At 41.7% G+C, this 22,132-nt stretch overlaps 1 protein-coding gene across 2 annotated transcripts in view; it reads left to right on the top strand.

Annotated features, from left to right (window-relative positions):
• Window positions 1-22,132, top strand: part of dachd (dachshund d) — a 92,741-nt gene that overhangs the window by 60,261 nt on the left and 10,348 nt on the right. Inside the window, exons 4-6 of one of the 2 annotated variants that reach the window (XM_046403528.1) lie at window positions 8,277-8,449; window positions 8,585-8,720; window positions 8,881-9,021. In XM_046403528.1, coding sequence (XP_046259484.1) covers window positions 8,277-8,449; window positions 8,585-8,720; window positions 8,881-9,021 — 450 coding nt within the window. Of the gene's footprint in view, window positions 1-8,276; window positions 8,450-8,575; window positions 8,721-8,880; window positions 9,022-22,132 lie in introns of both variants that reach the window. The other variant, XM_046403527.1, reaches the window with a different exon arrangement.

Raw genomic sequence — 22,132 nt, 5'->3', positions numbered from 1 at the left:
ATGTGCTCTGTGCTAGACAGATAAATAAGACATTAAGATGACAGTGTGTGTGAATGCAATTATAGTGGAAAAAATGATAGTTATCAATTATGAAATAAACATAAGTCTATGTATACTGTGTATACTTGCAGAACATGCAAGCACGCGTGTCAGCAGACCAGCAGACAGTCATGGCACACAAAAGCAGGACACATATAGAGACACTGCTCCTGCACTTTGATAGGGATCTGTTTGGTCACACTCTCTGCGCCAGCTGTCAGCCCAGCTCCACTGCTGCGATTTAATTAGTCTGTTTATGTCCTTTCTAATAATAAAGCTCTCTGGGTGGAAGGACACATCCAACTAGCTAGCCGCGTGCTCCAACCTGCTAGCTGCACTAGTGCTGGTGGCCCAGCGCAGCTAAATGTGGGCCATGATGGAGGATGGTGGCTACTTCCTGCTCCTCTAGACGGAACAATGGCCCTCAGGCTCAGATCTAGTATCACCCCCTACTCAATCCTAACCTTAACCATTAGGGGATAAAGCACATACTGACCTGATATGAGTGTCTAGGGGCAACTTCATCCATCTTCCTCTCCAGCTCTCTTGTGGGAGCCTTTGTCAGTCGAAGCTCTTGAGAGAGACTAGATTGTAGCCATGGGCTGAACAGAATTCATTTCATGAACATATAACACCTCTTTGGCTGCGACAGATTGCTGCGTTGCCTGATTTGCGCAAATACAGTGCGGTTTGTTTTGCTATTCATTCTTTCATTCTGACTTCAAAGCCGCGCTAAACAAAATAGGGTCCATTTAAGCTACGAGTGTTGGCGAAGAGGGGAGTAGTAGGTGCAGCTGAATCAGACACACTGAGCTAGACAAGAGAGTGGCACACAGACAGCCTTCCAGCCTGAGTAAAGAGCTTGATGGGTCTCTGTCTCTCTCTTGGGCTTTGGCCCTCACCATCTCTCTATTAGTCTGCCAGGCTCATGGGAGCCAGGTGACAGATAAGTGAAGAACGGCACACACATTTTAATAGACATTTCAAAAGATAAACCTGATAATCATTTCTCTTTTTAATGAAGTCTAATGTCCTCGTTCTAATTCCAGTTGCGTCTGCTGTTAAGCATCAGCGTAATACTTGAATATGCATGATTGGGAAATTGTGAAGCACACTGATGTAGCTACAAAATACACAAACGCAGACAACTGCAGAAATAGATTACAATAACAGGGGGAATTGATTAAACATTATTTCCGTAATGATCCATATCAAGTTCTATCATCTTTGAGTGGCAGCAGAGTTTAAGCCTTCCAGAGAGGAATAGACGCGAAGAGAGACAACACGCTACTCAGACCTCGTGTCATGGAAATATTTGTTTGATTGTCTCTTGTGGTTAGTTCACAATAGCAGGAGCAGAGCTATAAAAAACAACTGACCAGTCGAGTTGTCATCCCTCATCAGCATTAGGCCTCATTCTTCATTAATTGGATGGATTAATTTGGAGCGCTTTGATGCGGGGTTGATGCATGCGTTTGGCTGTCCCCTCCTCACTATTCTCTGTCAGGTTGAATTTAGCCAGGGAAGGGGCTGACCTTTGAAAGTGAAGAGATCAACACAATTTGAAAAGACAATGTCACTTGGTGTAAATGTGATACGTGTAATAAATGACATTCAACCTTTCAGTGATGATGAGCTTTCGCAGGTTGGAATAATGTGAAATATGCACGGCATGTAATTGCATAGAATGTGGAGCAGTTTGCACATACGCAGCTAAGATGGTGCAGCGTTAGAGCCCGGATATCATGTGCTGTCATTTCACCATGATTATGTCTAAGAGGAAACATTAGCATAGAGTAATAATATTGCAGTGTACACACAGTAACAGTAATGACAATACAGTGCTGACAACAACAAAACAACAATCTCTTTTACCGTGATTACCCGGTAAAAATGTTCCAGTGAGCGACTGTGCCACAATCAGGGGGAGAATCAAAGAGCATTTGTGTGATCGAAATAGTTGGTTCTGTTCCACGAAAGCACTCTGTCGGTTGCCTGAACCGAAAGGTTTTTCTTCTCAATTATGATATGGGAACCCTCATCCAAATAGAGCTATCAGCCACACTGAGCCCAGACATCTTCACCATCACACAGCTTCTCCTATGGGACCAAGATAAGGAGGGAGAGAGTGAGCAAGTTCAAACAATGTTAAGGAAGTTCACAATCTCAGCATGTCCTTCACAGTGTGAACAAACAGAGCAAATGTATTTCTTGATAAATTGTGTTTAGAATCCCTGAAAAAAATAGCCTCAACATTATGTTATATTCTTGTTATAGCCCTGTGCTTTAATATAATTCAAGCCAAGCTAATGACATGTTTTGGGCTGCTGTGATAAAATTCACATGTTACAGTCAGTTCACCTTAAACTCATTAGCACTGTTGTAAACTATACACTACATTACTGATTTTCTCTCATGAGGTGATTGTAATGGAGGAAGTGAGAGCACAGGAGAGAGTGATGCTAATTTTGTAATTAAAACAGATGATCTGGTGACCACATGCAAACTGATCCCCCCCTCCCATCTCTTCAACCGAAGTAATATGATGGCAGAGTGGGCTGTGATTGATAACGCTCGTCAATAGATTTCATTTCAGGAGCCTTAGTCAAATGACAACTGGTTGTCATTGACTGAAAGCAATCTTTTTAAAAGGGGAGCCTTTGCTAAGTATCAGATGAAAATGATTCCTCTGTCTGCTTGGGTGTCACTGTCTGTAGGAGCTTTATTGATTGGGCTTGAATATATTGCACCCGCAGTAGTAACAGCTGCTAGTAATATCTCTCCTCTCCTTCTGCTCTCCTCTTCTGCTCACAGCACTTTCTGTGCCGCGGCTTATTGTCAGCGATCAGATGTTGGTGCTCTTGTGCCGATGTTGCATATTCATCAAGAGTGATGTGTGACAAATGTAAAGTGAGCCCGGTTCCGACCCAAATTAGAGAAGTGAACAGCGTCTACTAATGTGTCCTGAAGGCCCGGCTGTTCCGGCCACCCCCGGCCATGTGCGTGATTGCGTTAACTAAAGCCACCATTGTCTCCCCCCACTCTATACGCTCTGTGTTATCAAGCACAAGGATGTTGGCATTGGTTGGTAAAGGTCATTTACTGTAATGAGATTTGCCACATGCAAGCATATGGCTTGATTATTGCCCTGTTCGTTAACATTTTCAGCTAAGAGACAAATAGACAGCTAAAACAGGGGCTTGTGCGGGTGGGGCGATGGCGAAACGTGTTTGGCATTTTCTCTTTCAAGATAGGAAGAACTTTTTTTTTTTCACAACAGATCTGCCACAGAGATGATTGATCTTTCAATTTTCATAAGGAATGCGTGCCATTAGAGCCAAGGATTTAAATTATCCTATAAAAGTTGCCTGCCTTAGATTTTGTACACTTAAAGGACAAACACCTCTGTCTGTCTCCTTGATAATTCCTACCACATGTTACACTCCAGCGGTTTGGGTAGGAAAGCAATTATGTTACCTCATCAAACCAGAAATGTTTTCTTATCATGGTTTCTCTTACATTATATTTCATTAGGCATCTTGGCAGGAAATCTTTGCCCACCTGAATCATATGAAAGTGTATCTCTTTATCCTGGCATGCTAAACACATTGTGTTTGTTGATGTGAATTAGATTGAAATGTGGCCAATCATTGTGGCTCTGGGAACGTAAAAAGATATGGTTTGCATCTGTTTTAAGTCTGGCCTGCTCCGTGTGGGTACGTACCTATACACAATTATCTATACGGGATCATTCTATGAGTGTGGACCTATATGTTTTCATGTTTACCTCTCCTTTTTACCGCAAGATGCACTCTTTTTATGTGTCCGTTTGCATGTTTGGTTGTGTGTTTGTGTGCGCGTACGTCAGGTATTTAACAAAGACAAGATGTTTGCTTTATTATCAACATTAACTGCGTAAACACAAAAGGCTTCAAAGTTTCATTCAATGACACTGAGGGGCTGTGGGTGGCTACATCAAAGCTCGATACCTTCCTCTCTCCCCCCATTTTAATGAGAAACAGGACTCACCAGCCTTGACTGAACCTGCCATCTGTGTATGTCTGTTTTTTTCTTGTTTGCTTGTGTGTGTGTGTGTGTGTGTGTGTGTGTGTGTGTGAATATGGGAGCAGTTGTGTTTCTGTGCATATGTAAGCATGTGCTGGAGTTGTGTGGAGTGGCACCACGATGCCAGGCAACATATTTATTGAGGCTGTGTCGTATGTTTGATCTAATGGCTGTAAAGCTCCCCTCTATCTCGTATGGCAGGGCTTCTGATTTTTTGAGGAGATTAACAGTTATGGTAAAGATGAATAGCTGATTAGCGCTATGGAGAGACCTCTAAATGTCTTGCAGCACGACAGACACTTTGTCATGAGCCATTCATTTCCTTTAGGGACTGGTGTGCAAACCCTCGATACGACCACAACAAAGACTCTCCATGTGTGTGCGCCGCCGTCTCACCTTTGTTGGAGAAATACATACACGACATGGGGGCATTTTACAAGCGCAATTAGGAGGAAAACTGAGATTGTTTTGCAGCGGCAGGCTGCATATGCATTGTACAGTGAGTCAGTTCATTTAGCCGCCTGACTGGAATGGTCCTGTTCAGTTTGACAGATCAGAAGAGGAAAAAATATCTCAACGCCATGAAAACCAAAGGCTTAGCGCTGAGCAAATCAGCCCTTTGTCTTGTTCAATTCAAATCAAAGGATAACCAGGAATGTTTGTTTGACAACAGCATTTACAATGCATTGTTCTGAAGCCCAGAGCCTCCCAAACAAAGACAGATAGGCTTTAAACAAGTCATTTAATTAGCACCGGATCCCCAGCTTTGGCTGCGCCAACCAATTATACATTCCTGAGGCATGTGCAGGTCCTATTTCACGGGAGCGAGAGGCAGATCCTCTCCAGCCCTGTCTCCTACAGTACATCTCTCCCCTTCCATTTAAGAGAAGGTAAATAGCCCAGACAGACAGCTTCATTAGCCAGCGTCTGAAGAGCGCGGGGCCGATTGTCGCTTAAATAGTACGCTTTTACTGCAGGCCCAGCCGGCGACCTCCGATCAATTACAGCTGACATTATTGTTTGTCGGGAGCTTTTTTCCTGGACAGAGGGAGTAAAAAACGAGATCAGGCCTGAGCTTTGGCTGGAAATGTAATCTTCCCCCTCTCTTTGGTTCTTTCGCTCCACAAACAATAAATCATTCAGTTGAAGAGATAATAAAGTGCCAAGTAGGAGCTAGTTTAATTTTTGTCAGGGGAAATCTGTCCACAACAGAGTTAAGGGTAAGGGGCTGGCTGCTACCTCTGTACCATTTTCAACGACAATGGCTCAGTTCCTTTTTTCTTATTTTCCTCTGTAGGGTTAGACGGCCAGAAAAGCTGAAGTCCTGTTTAGATGAAGATTAACTGCTGCACAAATCACTGCAGGTTATCATTTCTGTCATCAAAATAAATTACTGCTCTCTTTTTAATCATTTTAAAACATTCAACGTTCAATCTTGTGTCGGTGAGATTTTTTTTAAAGTAGCGGACCTACCGTCAGCTATGCCGTTTTGTTCTGATGTAACAGCTTTTTAATCATGTTGTTACCAAGGGCTGTTTTAATTCCATCAATTCATCCTCTGCGATTCAGATCTTTGCTTATCCATGCGTGAACTCCCAAGCACTGCACGACATAATAGCTGAGCTGTTTATATTGGTATTAAGTGATTTGTAGTTTTAATGATGGTAAATAGGAGTTCACCTTTGCAGGTCCCTCAGGCTTACTTCAGGTAAATTACTCCAAATGCATTGTTTATGCCCTTCAGGAAAGAGGGGGGGCTTGTGGGAATTCACCTCTCATCAATTCTAAACTTTTGTATCAGAGATAAACACAAACTGACAAATATGTTTCGAGCGGTTTGCCCACTGGAATATCTGCACAATATCTAGGTGATTAATGAGTCTGACTAATGCTTTTTGATTTAGTTTCTGGAAAAGAAAACACAAAATCCCTGTTTATTATTATCACCAAGTTGCAAATTGTTTAGGACTGTGAACTGCATTACTTACGATCCTTTTATTTAGCTTTTATTTAGCAAGAATACGTCAAGCAAATGGGAAATAATTGCATGTGAATGAAGCGAAAAACACTTAACTGTCTTGCAAAAACGCCAAATTCCTTTGAATAAACCAATATCCTCCTCACCTGGCTCCTTTCAGCATCAAATAAAGGGATTTGCTGGAGCCTTGTTGGTCTGTGGCACATTCCCCTACAGTGGCCTGAATGGGCTTTTATGGGAGAAACACCACTTTGGAATGGGGTGACATGAAAGGGGCTGGTGTGCACCGAAAGCGAGACTAATACCCCTTAGGACCAACAGAGTTCCAGTGTTTCCCCACGAGGGTGTCTGTCAGGTGGAGACACATCACAAATTTCATACAGCACTAAGTACAAGATATAACACTGATACAGGTAGACAGGATCCTTCATTGTTTATTGATCTGGTAAAAATTTGCCTGCTTATGTCTTCATGCTTGTAGCTGTATTTGATTGGATGGGTGTAATGTATCCAAATCAAAGGCAGAATAAGTCTCTTCATTGTGGCCCTTGAGTGGCCTTGAAAGGCTGATAGGTAGCCTAAACCTCTCCATGTTGTCCTACAGTAAGTACCCCCACAATCAGGCCCTCTGTGGTGTTTTTTAATTGAGCTTAGCCTGCTGAGTGGTAATTGATTCAGTCTGAGCTACAGCAGAGGCGCTGATACAAGGTGCTGCTTGGCTTCCGCCTTTCTTTAATCTCCCCTGCTTTATATTGTTTGGGAATAGTCGCCACTGAGAAACTGCATGCCATCTTTCTTATGGAAATCGATGCTTCTTTTGGAAGAAGGGGAATGACACAGAGGAGTACTTCTCATGTCCTTTCATTTTCAACCAGTGTCCTTCTCTTTAGAGACGTCGCCATGCAGATCTCCTTGCCCTTTGGCTACTGATGTTTTGTCAGAAAAGATGAGTGGAGTTGTTTTGTGGATCCGCTTTCTGTAGTGCAGTATCTTTTTTCCCCTCTTTCTTTCACATAGCTTCTTTTTTTTTTTTTTTACCTTGAACTGAGCTGCCAAGAAAAAGAGTAAAAAAGGAGTGAAAAATCAACAGAGAGGCTCAATCAGATCCAATAGTGGCTATGAGGTTTTCTTTAAAGCATTTGAGGAAAAGCATGTGAGTGGCGGAGGAATGAGACCAAACTGTTCCCAGTCACTTTTGATCCTGCCAGTTCAAAGTCCCCATAGAGCAGAGGGGGAGGGAGGGGTTGCCGGTGGTTAGGGAGGGAGTACAGACACCTAGCTTTGACCTTCTGTCTGCGCTCTTGTCCTTTGAAAGTTGGCTTGTTTTCATTAAGCCATTCAGAAGCACAGTGCAGGGCCAAGTCTGACTAACTACTAACCCCCTATGGTATCTTTATTAAACATTCTTTACATTTTAGGACTACTAATGGTTCAATTTTCCCAATTAGGCGTCCATTGCTAGACAGAAATTGAATAATTTAAAACATTTGTAAGATATCTCTGATGTTGTAATGGAATAATTTCTGTGCATATAAAAGAGAAAGAAATGAAAATCCCATTATTGTGCGAGCTGAAAGTGACTTACTCTTTTTTGGTTTCGCTCTCTTCTTCTTCTTCTCTCTCTGGTGTGGAATATAGGCTGCTATAATTAGCCTAAAGTCATTGCCATACTGTGGTCTGACGGTACTTGTTTGTCATTAGCACATTTAACTAGTCATTTGGGTAATGGCTTTCAAGATTGCCTTTGTTTTTACAGTTATTTTTATATGTAAATATTGAGATAATTTCCATAATGTGCCCTTTTTATTCATCACAGAATAATTGATGCATCTTTATTGCTGTATAAACTTTGGTCTTTGAATGACTGTGTATATAGTTATCACCCCCGTTTTCTTTATTATTATTGCAGTAGTATCTATTATTAACGTGTGTTGTAAAACATTTACGTGTATTATGTTAACATGGAAACATACCAGAGAAGCGATTAATTTGAATTATTCCATTTTTTCAGTCTGAAGCCTTAGTGTTATTGAACAGCAGTTTTAAAGGGTATTTCAGTGGTGGGAATTGCTGATTGCTGAATTAACAACAGCAGGTTTTGAGTTTCCAGCCGGACCCGCAGAAGTTTCCCTTGTGAATATCTTACTCATAATATGCATCATTGAGTAACCAACGACCTCTTCATGTGTCTCAGGCCTGGAACTCCCCTTCATGATGATGCCACACCCCCTGATCCCAGTCAGCCTGCCCCCAGCCTCTGTCACCATGGCGATGAGCCAGATGAACCACCTCAGCACCATCGCAAACATGGCTGCCGCAGCACAGGGCCAGAGTCTGCCCTCCAGAATGGTCACTTCTGTTATAAAGGTAACTTTTAAAACAGAAAGCATAAATGTCAAGGTGGCTTGAACATAGCTTGCTGCATACCTGTGATGTAACGTTTCAGTCTACACTTGATGTTTATTTTGGGTGTGTGTGTTTCTGTTGCTGCTGGGGTTGCAGGAACGTGTGCCGGACAGTCCCTCCCCTGCTCCCTCCTTAGAAGACCACAGGAGGCCAGGCAGTCACCCATCATCGCACCGCAGCAGCAGTGTGTCCAGCTCCCCAGCCCACACAGAAAGCTCCTCAGACAGGATACGTACGTCTCTTTATAAGCTCACAGCATTGTTAGTCACACACATAAATGATAAAGATAAAAAGCCAAGTGAACTGTGCCTGCTGTTGTTGTTTTGTCTTAAAGTGGAGTAGAAATACATGTTCTTAGTAATGTCTCTCCTGCTTCATCATCCTGTCTCCAGCGGCACACCACAATGGCCTGTCCATGAACCATACCCTGCTAGGCCTGTCCCCCAATGTCCCCCCTGGGCCTAAAGAGGGAGACCTGGCCCACGACATGAGTCATGAAGCAGTCGCACACAAGAGGATTCACACTGACAAAGGTGAGTCAGATTTCGTTGAAAAGAAAAAAATATGACAAGGAGGTGCATTTTCAGAAAAATTAACTCTTTCTTAAACTGTAAAGCTTGTATTTCCTTCTAGTTTGTTAAAATGATTTAATAACAGGTTCAGTCCTCAGAGCCAATAATGTAAACTATTGTAATACTGGAAGTAAGTCTGATAACAGAGACAAAGACTTTAAGGAGAGGACTGTAAGTCTGCAGAAAAGTCTGAGCAAAGGGAGAGACAAAAATCAAATATGCAGTAAAAAAAGAGGTAACTTGTATAAGTATGAGTGTATGTGTAAAAATGTTCAGATGAAAGGTCGCATACATTGGAGCAAATTTCTTTGTCCCTCCACAGAAACACAGTAACACTTTGCTGTTAACACTTTGTCGATCGATATACAAACTGCGTAGGTTTTAACAATCTTTTTCAAAAAGTAGCATTTTTTTGAAAGGTTCACTTTCATCTAATTTTCACTTAGCTTTTATATTCCCACTTAGACTAAACAGGTACAGACATAATATATTCTGTTAACAGAGAGGGAAAAAATGAAAATGATAAATGAAATGAATTAAAATAAAATATCTAAAGAACTCTTCTGAGTTCAGATTAATAATTTTTTTAAAAAAAGCATTCTGACTATGAATATCAGTACTAGAGATAGTTTCTTCTTCTTATAACCAAATTTTCACCCAAATTTTTTTAATGTTCCAAATAAAAACTGATATTGATGCCTGAGCATGGGAAACCGTGAGCCCTTTTCATACAGCAATAGACTTGCTTACATGTGATATTTCTCATCATTCCCATTTACACTGCAACAAATATTCAGAATGCTGAATATAAATCACTTCACAGAGTAAATGTTTTTATTATTAATTGCTGCCATGGTGTCAATATAATTTTTGCAGTACTTGTAAAAAAAAAAAAAAAAAAAAAAAAAGATAAAAGATAGAAATCTACTAAGTAAGGCAAATTAAATACAAAATGAAGCAAATAATAGATTTTAGTATTCTCTGTTGGTTTTGAGCAGAGCAGGGGTGGGCGCTGCTCTGCTCTGCTGTGCTCTGCTGTGCTGTGCTGTGCTGTGCTGTGCTGTGCTGTGCTGTGCTGTGCTGTGCTGGGTGATACAGGGTGGGGTGAGGCTGATAATGATATTAAAACCACTATGGAAATCATTGGGCTGTATGTTCCCTGTTGGCTAGGCTGACGTGAAGATCAGTGTTAGACCTTCACTCACAGGGTGTGAAACAGTGAATAGTAATAATTAGCAGGATCATGAGATGAATTTATGGGTCACAAACTGTCTCACTATGTGTGTGTGTGTGTGTGTGTGAGAGAGAGAGAGAGAGAGGGAGAGAGAGAGAGACAGAAAGAGACTTAGACAAACAAAGCAACACAAACAGAGAAACGAAGATTAAGCAGCTATCCACGTACTAAATTAAATGAATGTTTCCTCGGTAGCAGAAATCTTACTTCTTAGCTGAAGTGCCTCCTCCATACTCAGATAATCAACACAAATGGACTGTAATTTCTTTGCAATATTAGAGGAGAAAGCAAATGACCCAGCAATCCACACCAATTCTGGCTAGTTGACCCACACACATCTAGCCGCAAACACATGCTGTATTATCTTTGAGATTGTCAATTCCTAATATGTCACTGGACTTGATTAGGATTCTGAGCTCTCCAGCGTGTGCACCAGAGGTCTCGGGCTGTGGAAAACATTTTTATAAAATAACCCATTAATGCAGAGGAGTGCAACTAAATTAGTTACCAATTTGCTGAGCATGAATTAATGAAGAGAGCTTCTCCCGGCTCCCACAGTTGTAATTTTCATAATAACCCCAGACCTTTATTTGGCAGGTTGTTTAGTTTTTTCGTTTGAAGGTTTTCATTAGTCTAATGAGGACTGTGCAAGGGCGAGCAGTCAGCACAATTTACATGAGGAAGCTATCATAATAAATGAGGCAATTTGAATAACATGCACAGGTTTATGCAGCGAGATAAGAGAGATTGTAGGAGCCAGATTCAGAGGTAACCAATACATTAGAACCAACTAATAACCAAAGTAATTCCAATAAAAGCTTTAAGTGAAGGGAATAAAATTAATGATAGATATATTGAACTGTAATGATATGATACATGATGCATTAGATTAATAAAATAAATGTGTTCCATTGTTAAAAGAGGCGAGAGGCCTCACCATCCGAAGCTTTGTTTACGGTGAGCGTTTTAATTAGGCTTGTTCATCGCATCAGTTTGTTTAGATAAATGAGATAACATTCCAATGGTTTAATGATATCTCTCCACTTGTTTGATCTTTATGATCCTGGCAGAGCATTAAATTAATCTCTTGCAATGCACTCTTAGAAGAGAGTGCAGTGGGCACAGAGGAAGGATGCGGTGCTCCGGCTCATATGGAGGCTATCTAAACAGCCAGACACCTCAGAGACAGCCACTATAATGTCACATCACTCATATCCTATGAACACGTCTCATCTTTTTCATGTCGTCTCTGCTGATGAAGGACAAAGGCTGTTTGTTGTTGTCTAAAAAAGACCATTTCCAAAGTTGTGTCACCCAGTGCAGAGCAACCAGATGGTTACTCTGTTTTTTGGGGGGTTTGGGTGGGGGGGAGGGGGTGGGGGACTGTTGATTGAACTTGATTATTTTTTGTCCAAATTTTGCCCAAGAAAAAGTGTGGAGATTAGATGATGTGTGAGAAGAAAGACTAGTAGAAAGCTAAGTGTTATCTCACATGTGACTAATTGAATTGCTTCAAACAGAAAGTCTGTGGCGATAGCTTCCGACAAGCCTCTGTCTCGTGAAACAGCAGGTAGCTGACAAACAAGGGGAAATTTGAAAGGTACGGAAGCCTTTGGCTGTAAACTCACTTTGGACATCAAACACTTGACATCATTTTATTTCCTTGGGGAAAAGGTGTTTGAAACACAAGCCATATGTATGTACATCCAAGTATAAGAGTTTTCTGTAAATACCATGTGGCAGTTTAAGCATTTTGCCAACAACAAATTTCACCACTTTACCTCAGCCCTCCCACTGCAGTTAAACATGCCACATCTCTTTTAGGCTGAGCTGAAATGCCTGACAGGAGAGTCGGAGGCTACCACAGTATGTAAACTAATTCTGTAAACCATATTTTAAAAGTGAGTAAATCACTGGTAATGTGATATTGGCACTTCCCTGATGTTGTATATCCTTGTTGACACAAACAGGAGATGCACTCATAATGTCCTCCCAGGCACAAATGGATGCTTGGGGTGTATTATGTCACCTAGAGGTGCCTCCTTTCATAACTGCTATCAAATGGACAATCACTGACGCGTTGAGGTCCAGTGTGAGCACAATGGCCAAAGCTGATTTGCCACGCCTTTTTTTTTAACTTTTTTTTTTTTTTTGTCAGGGTGCTACCTAAATGTCCAGTTGATGTGCTCGGGGCTGCTGCTCTTTCTGCAGTCCAAGTTTACTTGTCTGAATGATAAAGTGGAGCAAGTACCAGTGTCACAGTCTATTACATCCAGCTGCTTTGGGCAAGGACCTGTGGACGCTGATGGGCTCATGTAGAGAGGGGGATGTAGTTTGAAAAAAAAGATGAAAAAGACAAAAAAGTGATTTCTAGCCTTTGTAGTCTTTGTTCTGTTCCTTCTTTGCATAAGCATTTGCAACGATAAAAAGGAAGTTCGGGGACTTTGGGTCAGGCAGAAGTTTTGGCCTCAGTTTTGTGCGCTCTCTGCGGTGTAAATATTTCACTGACATTGATGGTATCTCTGTACAGTATCATTAAAAGTTGGATATGTTCAGTGTAAGCTCCTTCTCTTCATCTTTCTGACTTTAATGCATTGTGTTTTGTTCAGTCCTCCCGATGTCCTTGGCGTTGCAAGCTTCAAACACATGCTGACTACCTGACTTTCTCTAAGTCAGGAGGCAAGATCATTAGCCATCACAACCCTGAAATGTGACTTGGCAGACAATAATGCTTTATGATCAAACAACTTGTCAGTGCGTCCTGTTGAAATGAAAGAGTGCAAAAAAATAATTCAATAGAGGATCAATCAAATTTCCCCAGCCCATGTGAGAGAGATTGCTGATGGTGCAGAGAGGGGCTATTCCTCGAGGACATGGGAGTTCATTTGGATATTTGTTCTCCCCCTCATGAATGTTCCATTGCGTGACACCATCTCCTGCTAATCACATTTCACTGAAAAAGGGGGATGCTTTTAGGGACGTTGAAAAGAGAGAGGTTCTTTTTAATCTTTGAAATGCCTCAAAAGTGACAGAATGCTTTCTCCTGCCAAGACGTGAGCCTCGGATGGGGAGATAAATATGCTGTGGTCAGCTAAGTGTATCTAGTGAGCAGAGAGGCAAATTTAATAATGCATTATCATTCACTGGCGAAGGTGAAATCTCCCTGTCCATCAGAAGGCTGAGGCCTGTTTCATGTTACCCTTCACTGCAAATGAACAAGTGCTTTACTCAGCCATACCAGAGATGCACAGTAGGCACCAGTGCTCTAGTATATACGCTGCTCTGGACTGTCAGGAAAACAGGTCTGTAATCAAAGCAATCATCTCTCGGTCTTGACTGAAGACATTAATGATCACAGTCCTCAGTCCTGATAAAACTGTTCTGAACAATAACCTTCTCTTTTTTTTTTTTTTTTTTTTTTTGTTCTTCCTGTCTGAGAGCACAAGGTGCGTTTTACATATCTGAGCATCTGCTATTATGCAGATCATGGGAACATATTTACACGAATGCCCTTGGACAACAGCGTTAAACAATTATGAAGATTATGTACAATGCAGAAAATTTGTGATTCAAAACAATTCATATCTTAGCAGTGGCAACTGTTGCAGACAGATAAGGTTGACCCTGAATATGTATTTCTGTACTTTTGGAGGCATTCTGTGGGGTTGTTTGTATAATTTAGTGTTTACATGTAAACAGTAATTAAGTGATGCTACCGACATTCCAGGGCCAGGCTCTGCCAAGGTAAACACCAGCCCTAGTAGTTTGCCACAGTCCATCATGTTTACAGACTTGCAGAGCCGAGTGCTGTTTGTGTGCTCTTCCTTGGCAAAGCCCATAAAACACAACCAATTGGATGCCTAGCGTTGAACACAGTCACTCTCATCGTCTGGCAGTCTACTCGCTGACTTGAGGACATTGTGAGTCAAACCTTTAAATTTTCACTCTGCGATAATTACGCCGCTATACTTGAGCTTTTATATCCTTTCACTGAGAAAGTAAATCATTCCTAATAAAGAGAGGAAGAATAGTGGGCGGAGGGAAAAGTGCTTGAGGACTAATTCTCTTCACTCCCTCCCTCTCTCTCTGCTCTCTATTCTGCTTTTTGAAAGCCTTTCTCTGAGTATTCCAGTCACCTTGACTTTGCAGCTGCAGCCTTATAGTCTGTTGCTTATCCTGCCTAACCCCAGCCTGTCAATTAGGTGTTTAAAAATTAATCTCTTTAACTGGAAATACCATGCCAGCTTTCTTCCGTCTGTAAATGAAGTGTTATTAATTCACACAGCGCAAAGCCAGTGTTATGAATAATGTTATCAAAACAGATTTCCACACGTTTAACACGTCCCTCCTATTAAAACCCCTTAAGTATTTTTATAACTGTGAAACCAGGACTACTAATGGATTTGCATCCATTTTTGAGCTTCTACACCAGGCAGCCATAGAGCAAGTGCTCCTAAGCCAGGCCTTTTAAAGTTTACATTTCCCATTTCCTCTTTTGTTCTTTCATCTTCATTTAAAAGCAGCTCAGTATATCCAGTCTGGATTAATGCCAGCCGTCGTCGTCGACGCTTGTTCAGCAGCAGCAGAACGGCGTCGCCTCTCCCTGTAGGATAGCAGTGCCAGGCAATGACACCAATGTGTCTCCTTGCACCCCTCCCAAACCCAGCAAAGCTCTGCTCTAGCAGCAGGCTATCTGGCCAACCACACCAAGCTAATACTTGTTCCATTAAAACCTGGTGATTATGGGGGATTTCCTCTCTGTTTGTTTGTTTGAATGCTTAATTATCAATATGTAATTGGCATGTGTATTGTGATGTCGGGTGCATATGCGGTGGCATATTTTACTGGAATGCACATTGCTATCGGGTAGAAACAGGACTCCCCTGTCACTGTCTAAACTAAGCTGCATGAGAAGTTGTTCTAATGAATTAATAAATGCTAAACAAAGGAGAACTAAACAAAGAGTGAGAAATAAATGGCTTGATGATTAGTGGGTCAGAGAGATTAGTGGGGTATACAGTACAAATGACCCCCCTCTGAAATGACAATGATTCAGGCAAAATACCCAATCAATAGTTTAGGCCAATTTAATCTCTGGGATTCTTGTGTCAATAAGTGGACTCGGTCAACGGAGGTCAATATGCAAAGACAATCTAAACACCTTCAAAGTGCCTCACTATAATGTCTTTCTTCCGTTATTATCTTCTTGGCAGTTTGGGCTCCTAGTCAATTGGTGAATTAAGGAAATCCATTCACGACTGCCTGGCTGTTATTTTCTTTTCTGAGCCACAAGTTTATTTTGCCGCTCCAATTCAAGCCTTACCCTCCTGGTCTGACTAAAAACGAAGGTGGTGGATCTAGCCCTGCGATCTCTGACTTATAATCACCTTGGCCTGTTCTGTGTCGACCATTCTAACCGCTAAAGTCTTTCTACACAATGCCATTTTGCCTCGGCTGCTGTTCGCTTTAAGAGCTCATTTGAAGGTGTGCGCTGGCAGAAACAAAAGTCCTGTATGCTTTTATGCAGTCATCACAGTCAGCCAAGCCTGTAATCCTCTGAGGTCCGATAATGACATAGCCCCTGCATTTATTACATGGAGGAGAGGAGAGAGGGAAAACGCTGACTTTGAACAAATGAACACTCTGACCTTTATGCAATAAATATGACATGGGCCGCATAAAAAGACAAGATATCTTCCTCCTGAATGGAAGTCAACACAGATTCTGCTCCCTTGCCTCTTGCTCTCTCTGTTTCCATTTCTCCTTCCCTCTCTCTCCTGCTGGTTTTTTTTTCCCCTCTCCCTCCTTTTTCCAGCTAACAGTTAAACAAATGATGAAATCGATTTTAATTGTTTGCGCCATCATATTGTAATCTATGCTCCAGAAGCACCGTTTGTAGTTCATAATTTTCACTGCTGTGGTGGTATTATACATAATGTGCATTGCAGAATATCATGGGCAGTCATCTGTCAGTATTCTAGTCTTCATGCAGGTGTTTCCTCAGCGATTAAAAGAAGTCTCCTTTCACCATGCCAGGAAAAGACAGTTTGAACAGAGAGAATCAACCTTTTCACTCTCTCTTTTGTAATCTTTGTGTGATCCCAATTGAGCATCACGATTGTCTTCTTTTGTCACCTCGGACCGCCTCTCTGACAGTAAAGGATTTATGGTTATTTCCTCCACGCAGCCTGTCCATCTGTGGCTCTATCTTCATATGGCCTTGAGAATACGATTCAATTTATTAAGGCAAAGCAATGGACTCATTACTTTAAAAAGGTGGCAAGAGAGAGAGTGAGAGAGAGGCAGAAGTGACACACTGAATTGGTTATTAATGGAAAGGCACAGCCATAGGGCAGTTGAAATTTAATGATATCCTACAAGAAAATATGAGGGTGTCACTCTCCAAAAAGTCATGCTAAATGTCAACATTTTAAGGTCCCGGCGCTAATTTTATGCCTGTGCACAGTAATGTTTTGGAGAGCATTTAGGAAACACGGCCCAGTGGCCAGCCTGATTATCCCGCTCACCTTCTCTCCTCTCTCCAAATGGGTTTGTGCAGCAAGCGATTTCATCTCTAAGTGAAGGGAACATTAGGGAGGGGAGAAAGAGAGAGCGATAGAGGAAAACACGCGGTTTGATTTTCATGCTGTGATAAGAGAGTGGGAGCCAAATGTTACCTGTTAATCTAGCCCAAACCGACCGGGGCTCTTGACTTTGTCCCCCAGCAGGGATGGGGCAAACACTCATTTTCCTCTCTCCGTGATGAAAAGGAAATTAGCTTAAATGTGATGAGGGCACATTAGTGTGTGTGCCGTTTGTGTGCTTAATGAGTGTGTATGTGTTTGAGGGGTTTTGTTTGCATGCATCTGCGTGCACTTGTGTTGTCTCTTTTTTTCTCAGTGTATACAGTGCATTATGCACATGTGCACAACACATGCAAGTGATAGTCATTCTAAAGGAATTTGTCTTGTGTGGACCATCGTATGAATTCTCACAGTATATCCTGCAGGTTCTAATTTACCTGCAGAAAAGTGTGCCTGCAAGTCGGTCTAACCCTCATCCAGTATTTGTATCTGTCTGACGATATACTTGTGTGTAATTCTTCTGTCCAGATGTTGTGAATAAATTGTTCTGAATTTTTATCACACCGAAATCGTTTCATGTGAGCCACGTACGGCAACAGCAACACGATGTTGCGGACTTATTAGCTAACTCAAAGGCGTTTCTCAACTCAGTTACACAGTTATGAATAGTATATTTACTGAAGTACTGTACTTTGTTGAGACTCTGTTTTCTGCTACTTTCTATGCTACATACTGCCATATTGTGCTTTTTAATCCACCACATTTATCTGACAGCTTTAGTCACTTGTTACTTTTTAGATTCAAATTAACAGCACAAAATATGATCAGTAATTAAATTCTGATGTTTTTATATCAGTAATGATTTATTGGCTCCCAAAAAATTCACAAGCTACCCAGCAGTATGTAAAGTAATATATTAAATATATATTTAAATAAATGAAAGCAGGCTACTTCTTTACCTGCAGCATGACTGATGAACTTTTATTGTGTAAGTATATTTTGATGACAATACTTTGTAATTTTATTTTGGCTATTTAAATACTGTAGTATTACTACTTGCAAAAACATGCATATGAATTGCTTGTACCGAGACTTCAAAATTTAAAAAGAAAAACATAATGTGCTCCAGTTCTCCCTCCCCTCTTTCACCTCCCACCCCTCCTCTTTATGTCTTTACTTTTTCCATGTTCCTCTCACCCTTCGATCTCTTCTTGCCCTGCCCCTGTGCTCTCTCCTATGTGTGTGTGTGTGTGTGTTAAAAGAATGAAAATGCAATAAAAGATAAATTTGATGTTGTTTTCTTCGTGTATTCTAATGCTCCAAAAGGCTTCATTTTAATTTTGCGTCTTGTCACCTTTTTCACTCCCAGGGTTTGCAGTTTTCCTTTGTTAACAGACCAGATTCAAAAGTGTCTAGAGATTACATTTTCAGAACAAGAAAATAAAATAATATCCATTGTTCTTTCTTTCTTTAAATAAGCCTGTGACATGCTGTATCTGTGGAGCTGCATGTATTTTGCCTGAAAGATCCTCCAGAGTGCAGACATCATTCAGGAAGATAAGCTTAGGTTTTTTTTTTAAGTGCTTAAATTTCACGAAACTACTTTTTTTTTTGCCCAGCCCACTGCATGTAGACCAGAAGACAGATATTTCCCTTGACAAGATTTTCCAAATCCGGCACTTTAAGTGCAGGTGGAATAATGCTGTGTTAGCTGCTAATGGCTGTCCGAGAGGTCATAACTACTCCATTTGAAGGAGCCTGGTTTCTCCGCAGCCCCGGCAGGTCAAATCAAATGTAATTGTGCAGTGAAAAGCAGTGGCTGGCTTTGTGTTGGCTGTGCTGACAACCTCCAGGTTTAGCATTCACTTCTCCTGCTGGGAGGAACACAGGTTCGCAAGGACAAAGGCTTCACCTGTCAATATATCACACTGACTGGCCAGCCAAATGTACCTCTGCTCTCCCTCTCTCTGCCTCCCTCTCTCCCCTATCCCTCTTCCTCTCTGTCAGTCTTTCATTCTCTGCACACCCATTCTATTCCAGCCTCCTCTTTCTCAGACTCTGCCTCACCTATCTATCCATCCATCCATCTTCTGTCTTCAACCATCTATCTCTCATTCTTGGCATCCTTCTCATCCTCTCTCTCTCTCTCTCTCTCTCTCGCTCTCTCTCACTCACTCTCTGTGTCTTTCTCTGTATCTTTCTCTCCTCCTCGTTCACACTGCTTTCGTGTGAGGACTCAGCTGAAATGTCCTGAGGGACCCAGTTTCAAACACAGGAACCAGAAACATATGGCACATTTTCAACTCCCAAGGTCAATTACAGCTATTTATCCAGAGATTGCAGCTAAATTTCCCAAGGTTTCTTCTAGATTTACCACAGATTGCAATGTGTGTCTGTCACATTTTTAAATCAGGCCAGTTTCCTCTGCTCCTTTCCGCTCCCTGTGACTTTCCATCAAATATTTCAAAGGCTTTCAAGTGGGTTTTAGACATGTTTTATCTCTGGTTATCATGTGCCCCATCTTTTTTTTTTTTTTTTTTTTTTTTTGCCTCAGCTTTGCTAGGTCCAAGTGCCGCTTGCAACACAAATCTAATAACATGTAAATTGGAGATAAGCCCAGATCCCTCCAAGTGATATTTTTTACATTCATAGTTTGTCAAGTCAATTCCTGGGCCCCTGTTTTAGCTGCACAACACATGAGGAGTGAGAAAATTAACTGGATAGGTGATTCATCATTGCTAGCACACTGTCAAGGACTCCCTCTGCAGCTATTGAGAGCAGGGTGGAGGAGGAGGACGGAGTGGGGGGGTGGGTTGTTTTAAATTATGGCATTTCATTCAGAATGCATTGTATTTACAGCGTCCCATTTTTATTTGTGGCTCCTATTATCCGCCGAAACAGTTGTGCATGAAATGTTATTTGTGACAGGGGTGACCTGCGAGTGTTTTTCCACACAGTATTTCATAGCCGAGGTGCAGGGTGGGGGGTGGGTGGGGGGGACTTAACTGTACCTTTACCGTACGGTAAGCACAAGAGGCTGTCACAGCTGCTGTTGGCAGCCTTGCTAGTGGAGAAATATCACCTGGAAACAGAGTACTCCATTCCACCGGCCCCCATCACTCCAACGCCTGTCGCTGTAATTAAGTTGAAGTCAATGATTCTGGAGCGATGGTGAGAAATAAACATGCAAACACATGCCAACATTTGCAGCCAGGAACAGAGAGGGGGGGGGGATTAACATTAGAAGCAAAGAAACCACAGATCTAGATCATGTTCTGCTGGAATTTACATGAGTTTCATTAAGCTAGTTTTGATTATATTGATTAAATTAGTCACTTATTAGCTCCCCATTTCTTTCTTTGAAAGTGCCTGTATTTATGCACAGCTCCTGGTGGAAATGTTATCTGACAAGAGGTGCTGTACGGTAGTTGGAGTCTGTCGAACAAAACACGCTGTTTGCTTTTCCCAGAGCATGACAGGTTGTTTCCCCTGCAACAAAGCCATCAAATATTCTGTGTGATCCAACATTGTGTTGGAGGGGAGGCCTGCTGAGTGGGAAGCCGGAGTTTGTTAAAGCAATGATTTATGATTAATGCCAACACTAAATAAGGGACAAAGTGCCTACAGTACAAATCAATTACAAAGCTACAACAACAGACCTTTCCCCGAGGTCTACTAACGTCTCTAGTTGTTATGGTGATTTTATTGGAGGTGCGTGATGCAAGCATATAATGCATGCAATACATCTATATCAACCTGAGCTGAAGCCAACTGTAATGCTTTTGATCTTTGATTAGTTATTTTATTGAGATAAAATGGGACTTTCATGTTGTGCCACTGTAAAAGGAGAGTGCATTTTATATCTCCACCCAGACGCCCACCTCAAAATGCAGACAGGACTGCACCAAACAAAACAAATTACCACAGGAGTGGCTTCTTAAAAGTAGGCAATTCATTATTTTTATGAAGTCAAATTATAAACAAATTTTAATCCATTAGGCAACCATCCATTCTAATTAATCAACAGGAGTGAACTCCATCTGAAAAAGGAGAAAGGTTGTTTACTCTCTCCACGGACCAGCGGTGCATATTTCACCATCTTCCCCTTTCTGAAAAAAAAACCCCCTTCTTCAAATTACAAACCTAAACTGTGAATCCTAACACTCGACTTTTGGCGAGGAGATGTTTCCAGGGCATTTGCAGATGCTTGAAATAATCTCCAATGTTTTTGCTCAATCTGCTCTGAGGATGGGTGAAATAAATACTTTAAACTAATTAATGTAAGACCAGCTGTTCCCAGCACTTGGCTGGCGTTGGTGAATATTGATGGGAGGGAGAGGCAGGGCTGTTCAGCTCCACTCGCTGTTTGTACAAGATTCAGCCTGCCACATAAACAGATATGAATTCTGGATGAGAGCAGAGAGGTGCTGTGCACGACGCAGCCAGGGTTCCACGTTGCAAATAAAACTTTTTCTCCCCCTTTCATTAATTTAACAATTAAACAGCTGATAGTGCAGACTTCCTGTGGAGAGCTTTTTAGACTGGTTGTGTTTAATAAACTCCCTCACTGCAAGATGGTAGCATTTACAAATTGTTGGCTTCATAAAAGCTCACTGGACAAAAACATGTGTCACATCTGATGGGGCAACAAACGGCAGCTTCTGACACACTGTTTTAGTTTGACCAGGCTGTATCTGGGTCTGTCGGTTTGCCTCCTGATTTCCCTTCCTCCCCTGCTCTTCTGCTCCTCCCTCCTCCTCTGAGGCCTGGTGGAGAGGCTGGACAGCAGATGGCAGGGCCCTACCCCTCTGCCGGTGATGAATGGAGGATGATGTCATCTTCGGTTTGACAGCATCCCATGCGTGCACGCACAAAGGAAGCCCGAGCCTCTGGGGTCGAGCTCCGGGGTCTGCTCCTGATTTTGGAGTCCGCATGACATCTCTTAACTGGGGGAAGCTGGATTTATGTCCTGGTTGATATTGTTTAACCCCACTCTCAGGCTATGAGAAGAAGCAATACAAAGGAATCTCCAATGGGCCAGTCAGTCCACTAAATTTCTGCAAGGAGTGGAATGCTGGGATTGGCTACCTGAGATAAATACAGACCTGGCCATTTTTGCTGGTCAATATAAGTCAGGGTCAATATGTGTCAGCACCAAAAACTGCTCTCACATTCTACCACTTAGCGTGTTTTGCAAGTTTCACACATAATATTCTACTTCTGATCAGTCAATTTTTGATATTAATTTTCTTTG

The sequence above is a fragment of the Scatophagus argus genome, chromosome 11 (assembly GCF_020382885.2).
Source record: "Scatophagus argus isolate fScaArg1 chromosome 11, fScaArg1.pri, whole genome shotgun sequence".
NCBI classification, from domain to species: domain Eukaryota; kingdom Metazoa; phylum Chordata; class Actinopteri; family Scatophagidae; genus Scatophagus; species Scatophagus argus.
This window is presented reverse-complemented; position numbering and strand designations above follow the sequence as displayed.